A 10130-nucleotide genomic window follows, 5' to 3' on the forward strand; every position below is an offset into this window, starting at 1 on the left:
ATAAATAAAATCTTTAAAATAATAATAATAATAAATAAATTAATTAAAATTAAAATTAAAAAAAACAGAGGCTGAAAACAGATTCAAGTCCTGGGATGAAAAAGACTTCCTGCCCAGGAACCAGTATTCTCAATTTAAATATTAATATGGATTATTTTTAGTTTTCTTATTAAAAAATAATAGGCTAGGGCGCCTGGGTGGCTCAGTTGGTTAAGCGACTGCCTTCGGCTCAGGTCGTGATCCTGGAGTCCCTGGATCGAGTCCCGCATCGGGCTCCCTGCTCAGCAGGGAGTCTGCTTCTCCCTCTGGCCCTCCCCCCTCTCATGTGCTTGCTCTCTCTCATTCTCTCTCTCTCAAATAAATAAATAAAATCTTTAAAAATAATAATAATAATAATAATAGGCTATTTTTAGGTATCTTACAGAAAATAAGCACTAAATTTACCAAGCAGGCATATATTATATTAAAACAACGAATAAAACAGGGTAGTTATGTAATTCAAAATGAGTAAGTTTAACTAAAATTGTAGTTTTCAAACTGCATTCCAGAGAATGAGGCACCTCTAAAGATTCCTAAAAGATAAACTGTTATCACTATAGAGGGGTTAAATTTGTGTGCATGCAAACAACTTAAGCATAGAATATATCATACATAATAAGGGATAACGTTTGAGGGCACTGTATAATTTCATAAAACGTGAAAACAGTCACTTATGTAAAAGGCACTAAACCAACATGGCAGGTCTACCACACCCCACAACCCCAGGAGCTACCATTATTATTCTGGTCCATGTAAACAGTACCCCTTGGGATTGTGCAATGCATAACCTACACAGCTTGAAGTAGCTGCCCAGCAATCTGGCCCTCTCCAAAGTGACTTCAGCCATTTTGTTATACAGATTTGGTAAGGCAGGAAATAAAACAAGTTAGAGTTCTACTTCCAACAGATACACAGAGAACTGGATCTGGTGAAATAGATTCTGATATATTCAAAGACTTAACTTTTTGGCCATAGTTTATATTTAGCTCAAGGGTTTTCTATACTAAAACTGTTATTCCTTTCATATTAATTTAGAAAAGCACAAGATATAACCATAAGATCTTGAGATTTTTAATAATCATAATAAAATTCAGGCATATAAGGGATATGCTTGGACTTAGTTCTCATGGGCGAAAATATAATTTCATTAATACTACTACTGCTTAAAATGATTTTCTTCTGAAATGGCTTTTAAATATAATTTATAAGCCATTTCAAAAACCATCTCACTATTTTTATCAAAATAGTATTATTCAGTTTGATCTCTCCTCCTTCATTTACTATTTACTCCCAATGACTTAAAACTACTTCCAAGCTTAGTCTACAAAAAACAGATTTTTCCAGCACTGGAGATAATAAAAAGCAAATGAGGAAAATGCAATTTCAAATGGTGGGTTTCAATTATATTTTGAGCAATAGCAGCAAATCAAAATAAATACTAAACTTCCCATAGTAACCACTCTGAAGTGGATAACTTTTAAGTTATCACATGCATTTTTTTCCTTTTAATCAGTTTCATTGCCTTAGAATCACACCCTAATAATATTTTATAGCCAATCAGATGACAACAAAGCAATATAAACGTAGGTTAAGTCCCCCTGAGCCACTTCAAAAAGGCTGTCAGTTTGCCCAGAAGTTTCCAAGTCCAAAAGAATCCCTGAGATCCAAAGTAGTCCCTAACTAGTTGCTCTCCACAACAGAAAGAAAAGACACCTAAAGTGTCACGGTTCAAACTAAAGTACCAAGCTGTGAAAGATAAAGATCCCCTTGATAATACCAAACAGTAATCAGAGTGGGAGCCAGGGATCATATCTCCCAGGTACTTGAGACTTGTCTTACATCTTAAGAGAATCTTTGTACTGAAACTGACCAGCTTCTGGAGGTGAAAAACAAACAGTTCAAGAAGTAAGAGAGCAAGAATCACCCGCTTTTTCAGCCAAAAATGCCGCTCATATGATTATGATGTCACTGGTTGCTATGGGCAAATCTTTAAAAAGTACCAAAAAAAATTCAGACTTCAGTGACACAGGTTAGCTCCAGTTGCCTTAAAGCAGTGTGTTCTCAAAGTGGAGGACAGGGCGACTTTTTAAAAACATACTCCCCACCCTCTTAAGATTCCCTCTTCAAAAGAGGTACAGGTTATGACCTTGACATGTGGATTCTTAAAAAATCCCCGAAGGATTCTGCTCTTCCTTCCAGGATCTGGGATATTAACGCGCCCAGAAATCCATTCCACCCTATCACATTCAGAGCACTGTCTCAAGTGACCAGGGCCATGTCATCACATCTATTCCTCCAGAGCAATCTGACAGGTTTATTATCCCATCTACACTTACATCCCATTCTTGCTTCACTGATGTTTTCTTCTTCTTTACCTTCAGCACTTTCCTTCCTCCTCCCCGAGGACCATAACGGTTCACTCTGACAAGTGACATCTAGAAGCAATAATCATAACAAATTTTTAAAATACAAGAAAAAGTGGTAATTAAGTATCGCTGGATGGGGACAAAGACATCTAGAAAAATAAACTTTAAAGTGTCAGAAGAAAAATTTAAGCATAATGAAAGAACCATCTACCAAAATACTTGGTTCTTTCACTTCACAATTAGAAAGCTGTACTGATAACTATGATAAAACAGGTTTCAAGTTGATAACTTATGTATATTTGCTTAATAAAGAACTCCAGGAATACAAATTATGACTTAAAGCACAGACCTACGACAACAGGCATAAGCTTTGTCATCAGTTACAAACTTCACAATTAACAGAGAAAATGTCAGTCACAGGCTAACAATCTGAAAGCAAAAGGAAAAAGGCAAAGAGCACTTAAAATCACTACCAGATACATATGTGTTTACCTAAAAAAAGGTGGCTAAATTTTAGAGAACAAATGAGTTATATCATTTCTAGTATATTTCCACACAATACTAAGTGGGGGTAATTACTGATACTAAACTAGCATTTGGAAATTGCCAACATTTGCTTGGCACTCTTAAAATAGCAATGCTAAGGACACTGCACTAAATATCACACAAAATTAGAATAAGACTCATAGTCCCTGTACACTAGGATTTTACAATACATATGTGTGACTTTTAACAAGCAACACATGTACATGACACCCTTTCTAAAACTTCATTACACACTTTCATTACAGAACTTTCGAGCTGACCCCCTTATTCCAAATTATCCTAAAATAAAGATGGTAGTATCTTCCTTAAGTACATTTTTAAAAAATGATTTAGTAATTAAAAACATCTAAATGCAAGTATTTTCAAGAGCTTCTCCTCAGTCCTCTTTGCTTTGTCTTGTCAATCACATTGACTCCTCAAACATGTTATCTGTTCTCAGGGTTCACAATCCGGCAAAAGAGATAAGTGACATTTGAGAATAACATTTAATTGGCTTATGGTGACGGTAATGAGGACAGTGGAGGTGGTGATAATGATGGCATTAGCTAACACGAGTCAGGTACTGTTCTAAGCAAGCTCTTCCCACACAGTATTTCCTTTAATCCTAACAGTAATTCCATTAAGTATTTACTATTTATTTTACAGATGAGAAAGCTAAGGGACAAAGAACTAACCAACCGTGAAGGTCACACAGTAAGTGGCAGAACCATAAATGCCATTTTAAAAGATACGGAATAGAGGAGTGCCTGGAACAGAGGCTCAGTTGGTTGGGCAACCAAATCTTGGTTTCCTCTCAGGTCACGATCTCAAGTCAAGAGATGGAGCCTCGTGTCAGGCTCCACATGCTCATCGGGGAGTCTGCTTAAAGATTCTCACCTTCTACCCCTCCCCCCACTCATGTGCGTGCATGCTCTCACTCTGTCTCTGTCAAGTAAATAGAAATACCTCTTTTTAAAATAAACAGGGCGCTGGGTGGCTCAGTCAGTTAAGCATCTGCCTTCAGCTCCGGTCATGATCTCAGGGTCCTGGGATCAAGCGCCTCCCCCGCTTCGGGCAACCTGCTCAGTGGGGAGTCTGCTTCTCCCTCTCCCTCTGCGCCTTTCCCCTGCACGTACTCTCTCTCTCAAATAAATAAAATATTTTAAAAATAAACAAACAAGTAAAAGATACAGAATAGAATAGAACTAAAAATCCAAAACAAACCCTTCCATTTATGGTCAGTTTCTTTTCTTTTTTTTTTTTAAATTTTTTATTTAAATTCAATTAGCCAACATATAGTACATCATTAGTTTCAGAGGCAGTGTTCAATAATTTATCAGTTGCGTATACCACCCAGTGCTCATCACATGTGTGGTCAGTTTATTTTCAACAGAGGTGCCAAGAAACAATTCAACAGAGAAAGAACAGTCTTTTTGATAAATGGTGCTGGCACAACTGGAGATCCATATGAAAAAGAATGAATTAAGACCTCTACCTCACAACATATGTAAAAATTAACTAAAAATAAGTCACCAACTTCAATGTAAGAGCTAAAAGCACAAAACTCCTGATAGAAAACATAAGCATAAATCTTCATGAGGCAATGGTTTCTTAGCTATAACACTAAAAGCACAAGAAACCAAAGAAAAAATAAAGTGGACCCCATCAAAATTTAAAACTTTTGTGCTTCAAAAAATACCATCAAGAAAATGAAATGACAGCTAACAGAATGGGAGAAAATATTTGCAAATCCCATCTGATAAGAAACCCGGATCCAGGATATATAAAAGAAACTTAAAATTCACCAATAAAAACACAAATATTCCAATTTTTAAATGGCTAAGGGAGCTAAATAAACATTTCTCCAAAGAAGATACTACAATTGGCCAATAAGCACATGAAAAAATGATCAGCACCATTAGGCTTTAGGGAAATGCAAATCAAAACTACAATGACCTACCACCTCATATCCACTAGAATGGTTATAATCAAAAAGGTGGAAATAACAAGCGTTGGCGAGAATGTAGAGAAACTGGAATACTCATTTGTTGTTAGTGGGAATGTAAAATAGCATGGCCATGTTGGAAAACAGTTTGGCAGTTCCTGAAAAAGTTAAACTCAGTTACCAGAATTCTAGTCCTAGGTATATGCCCAATAATTGAAAACTTACGTCAATACAAAAACTTGCACATGAATGTTCATAGCAACATTATACTCTTAATAGACAAAAAGTAGAAAAATCCCAAATGTCTACCAGCTGGTGAATGGATAAATAAAATATGGTATATCCATACAATGGAATATTACTTAGCAATATAAGGAAGTAATGATATATGCTATAGCATAGCATATGAACCTTGAGAATATTAAGGTAAGAAAAAGAAGCCAGACACCAAAGGCCATATATTGTATGATTCTATTAATATAAAATGTCTAAGGTTAGGCAAATCCACAGAGACAAAAAATAGACAAGCTGTTGGCAGGGTCTGGAAAGAGGAGGGAATGGAGAGTAATTGCTAATGGGTATGGGGTTTCTTTTTGAGGTGATAAAAATGTTCTAAAACGAGCCAGTGGTAATCAATGCACAACTCTGTAAATTTATTTAAAAGCTCTGAACTGTAGACTTCTAAGGGGTAAATTTCATGGTAAGTTATATCTTAATAAAGCTATTATTTTTAAAAAGACATGGAAAAATATAACAGTTGTTCAGAAACAGTTTCTAATGTATTTTACTCTTTAAATAATGTATTTTACTTTTTAACTCTTTTACTCTTCAATTTACTCTGCAGAAATAAAGAAGAATCATAAAATGTCACTAAATCTGTTGGATGAATTATACATCCATTAAAACTGTATTAAGAAAAATGTTTAGGGGTGCCTGGGTGGCTCAGTCATTAAGCGTCTGCCTTGGGCTCAGGTCATGATCCCAGGGTCCTGGGATCGAGCCCCACATCGGGCTCCCTGCTCGGCGGGAAGCCTGCTTCTCCCTCTCCCACTCCCCCTGCTTGTGTTCCCTCTCTCATTGTGTCTCTCTCTGTCAAATAAATAAATAAAATCTTTAAAAAAAAAAAAAAACTGAACAAATGCCTGAGTATTATTTGTGGGAACGTGAACAGGTTTCAACTTTAGCATAAGAAAATGTAACATCCAAAAAAACCCCATATTCACTGACAAAAACAGTGAATGTGTTCCCCCAAAATTCATGTTGAATCCTAACCCCCAAAAGTGATGGTATTAGGAGGTGGGGCCTTTGGGAAGTGGGGCCTTTGGGAGGCAGAGCCCTCATGAATGGAACCGGGGCTGTCATAAAAGAGGCTCCAAAGAGCTCCCTAACCCCGTTCACCATGTGAGAACACAGCAAGAAGATGGTGGCTAGGAACCAGGAAGACGGCCCTTACCAAACATGACCATCCTGGAGACTTGATCCTGGACTTCACAGCCTCCAGACTGTGAGAAAAAAATTTCTCGTTTATAAGCTACCTAGTGTCCGGTATTTTGTTATGGAAGTCTGAATGGACTACAACAGTCTACTACTGTTCCCTTTTTTTTTTTTTTTTTTTTAACTTCAATTGAGCCTAGCAAAGCTGGCTGTGGTTACTCTAAGATGAAATGCAATGAATAATGCCATCGTATGATCCCTTACCCTTGAGTTTGGACAGGATCCACGATTTGTTCTGGGTTTTTTTCCCCCTGTGATTTGTTTTATCCAATAAAACAAGGCAAATGTGAGAAGAGGTCATTCCTATGATTACATTACGCTATACAAGTCTCTGTCTTACGAGAGCAGAGCAAGAGAGTGTCTCCTGCTGGCCGTGAAGAAGCCAAATGCCACAGTGACTGGCTGTGAAAAGGACCACAGGGCCAGGAACTCAGACAACTGTGGGCAGCCAGAGGGGAAAGTCAGTCAAGAGACCCCTCAGGCACACAGCCCCAGGGAAATGAATTCTGCCAAGAACCTAAGTGAGGTGAGCCTCGAAGCAGACTTTTCCCAAGCTGGGTTCTAGATGAGAATGCAGACCACCAACACCTTAATCAGAACTTTGTGAGACCCTAAGCACCTTACCCAGCTAAACCATGTCCAAATTCCTGCCTCACAGAAATCGTGACATAATTAATGAGTATTGTTTTGAGTCACTAGGTTTGTGGTAATTTGTTATACAGCGTAGGAGACTAATATACTGGCCAACTCTAAATTCCAGCCTGTGTGTGCTAAGATCACAAAGGGAGAACTAAGCTGTAACGTGGGAACCACCCTTGCATTGAGAAGTGTTCTCTTAAACATCATCAATACAAATGGGCATATTTTTCTTAACCCAGGATCAGACTCTGTGGTCTAACAAAGAGCTTTTGAGCTATTTACAGAAATCAGATATCGTAAGGGAGCTATAGTTTACATGCTTAAGTGTGAGACTGTAGAGATATTCTGATGGTTTATAGTACTAAGGAATATAAAATCAGCACAGCCCAGAAAAATCTAGGCCTATTTGAAAAAAATCTAAAATATTAATACTTTCCTAACTGATAAAATTATTGGAAAACCCTTTCCAACTCTAAAGACTCCCACTCCTGTTTCCACGACACTCTTTCTCTCGGTTTCTCTCCTATTCGTCTCCTCTTTGCAGGCTCTGTTGGCCCCTCAGATACCACATAATCAAAAAGCTGCACACAGTTCTATCCCAACCCTCTTATCTTTCCATTGGATACCCTCTCTCTTCATCCAATCATTGTTTTTGAGAATCTATCACATGCCAGACACTGACCAGGCACGGGAGATAAAACAGTAAACAGGTCTAATATGGTACAAGCTCTCATGGAGCTTACTAGAAAGTAAGAAAGGAGTTCACATCTTCCCTCAGTGATCTCACTCATACCCTTGAACAAAGCTACAAATGCACTGGGCACATAAACACACTGTGAAAATGAGCCCCAAATTAAGGATCCACATTTTTCCTCAACACACCAAATGCTCATTTCCAACTGCTTTCTGTGTCTATCTCCCAAATATCTCACATACAATGTAGTCAAAAATACAGCTTATCATCCATGTCCCCTCCCCACCAACCTCTAGTTCTTGATATATAATTGGCATGCTCAGTAAATGTCTGAACTCAACTGAACTTACAGAATTACCATCCTTCTGGTTGCTCCAGTTTAAAACCCTAGCATCACCTTCTATTCCTTCTAGTCTGTTAGCCAATCAGATACCGGAATCTCTTCATTCTTTTCCTGAAATACCTCTCTCATCTGTCCCCTCTTCATCTCTACTACGAATGTTTTTGTCCAAGCTCTTTCTCCTAATTGAACTTCTTCACTCATTTGCCACTTTATTACCCATTATTTCAACAAATATTTTGAAAGCACCTGCCAAGAACCAGGCACAAAATACAACAAGAAAGTAAAATAGTCTGCAATATTTTTTTCAATATATTTTTTACAATAAAAAGGGAGTAAATTCAGTGTCATGTTAATACCTAGCTTACTCTACACAGTAAGAAAAGACCACTATATCCCTCTAATTGCTCCCAAAATGTTTAAGCTGAGAGCTAAAGTATGAATAAAGCTAGAAGTGGGGGAAAGAATGTTCCAGGAGGGAGAAAAGGCATTTACAAAGGGTTTGAGAAGTTCAGTTTGACTAACAGATTTGAAAAGGTGAGAGGCTAGAAAGAGGTTACAAAGAAAGGCAGAGGACAGATCATGGCCTTCTAAGCTACAGCAATTTAAACACTATCCTAAAGAACCCATAGGAAGCCACTGGAGGATTTTAGGTAAGGAGAGTTACGATGAGATTTAGCAAATCCACTCTGGCTAGTGGAAAACCGACCAAAGGGAAACAGGACCCCTTTCCAAACACTGTCCCTGCAATCAGTATTTTACCCCGATATAAGGATAGAGTATAGCCCTCGGCCCTTTACTTTCTTCCCCACAAGATTTTAATGGCTCCCCCTACAGAGAGAAATCCAATATGCACTCGGACCCTCTGCCCTCCTTGTGGTCCGGCTGACCCTCCTTAACAGTCTGTGCTCCTCTCACCCTCCCACACATAAAACTCTCGCCTTTACAAGTCGTTCCACCCATCCTTTCTGCTCCGCGTGGAACACCCTTCAGATTTTCACTCCCTTCTCCAAGCGGTAACTCCACTCACTAATCAAAACTCATTCCAGCGGCCCCTCCTGATAAACTCTTTCCTGACCATCCAGTCGACTAACATGACCCTCCCTGTCCCCAAGTACCCTGGGTAGCCTGTCTCCTGCTAGCCTGCAAATTCCTTGATAGCTACAATACGGTACCCCCCAACTTCCAGCTCTGTGCACAAGTTCCCGACAGCGCTGCGCACACTCAGGGTGCGCCTAAGGGGAGCGCGCTAGACACCAACACACCCAGACACTCATCCTGACACACACAAACACTCGCAAAACACAGAGTCACGGCGCGCTTTCCGATGTAAGGATCCTCCACCCAGGCGCCTAGAGCCCCAGGGAACAGAAGGGAGACGCCACCACCGTTTTCCCCGCCCTGCAGCCCGGTCCCTAAGGCTCGCAGGGGCTACAGGCTGCAGGCCTCCGCCACGTCGTCTCAACCTGCCTTGCCGTTTCCCGACGGCCTCCTCCACCGCCACTAAAACTTCAGGCTCCAGAACCGCCCAGCCCGCCACAGGTTAACGCAGCCCGCAACTTCCGGGATGTTGCCTAGGCTACCCGAGCCCCGCCCCCACTCCCTGGCGTATATCCGGTGAGGCCAGTGCGCAGGCGCCTCCCAAAGTCTGGCAGAAATTATAAGACGAGTTGGCTTCTGTGCGTCCTTCTTTCTTCCCCGTGCTCTCTGCAAGATTCAGGGCAAAGCTGTGGAGGGGTCGGCATGTAGCACTAGCCAGTTTCTCGTGAATTTTGTAAAAGACAGATGTCGCTCTCCACACCAAGCTTCACATATAACATTTACTTTCACCTTTTTTTTTTTTTCCCCAAAAATGTTTATACTGTCTACATATGTGCCACAGACTATGGTCGGTCCTGCGGGACCTAAAAACAGTCAAGATCCCTGTCCTCAGTAGGCTAACTGCATAGTAGTAAACAGCTATCAATGACACTAATGTAAAATTAGAACTGTGACAAGTACTAGAAGATACTTACTAGATACTAAATTTATAGGAGTATTTGTAGGAATTATTCAGGAAAACTGAAAAGTAGATGAGTCAGCTACCAG

General features: G+C 39.6%; 1 protein-coding gene across 2 annotated transcripts in view; it reads right to left on the minus strand.

Annotated features, from left to right (window-relative positions):
- The window catches only part of SPICE1 (spindle and centriole associated protein 1), a 53135-nt gene extending 43573 nt beyond the window's left edge, over positions 1 to 9562 (minus strand). For both annotated transcript variants that reach the window (XM_021692374.1, XM_021692373.1), the window contains exons 1-2: positions 9513 to 9562; positions 2376 to 2474 (exon numbers count right to left, since the gene is read on the minus strand). In XM_021692374.1, the coding sequence (XP_021548049.1) occupies positions 2376 to 2474 (99 nt within the window). In that variant the 5' untranslated portion in view covers positions 9513 to 9562. The remainder of the gene's footprint in view (positions 1 to 2375; positions 2475 to 9512) is intronic.
- Positions 9563 to 10130: the final 568 nt, after the last annotated feature.

This window comes from Neomonachus schauinslandi, chromosome 1 (assembly GCF_002201575.2).
Source record: "Neomonachus schauinslandi chromosome 1, ASM220157v2, whole genome shotgun sequence".
NCBI lineage: Eukaryota > Metazoa > Chordata > Mammalia > Carnivora > Phocidae > Neomonachus > Neomonachus schauinslandi.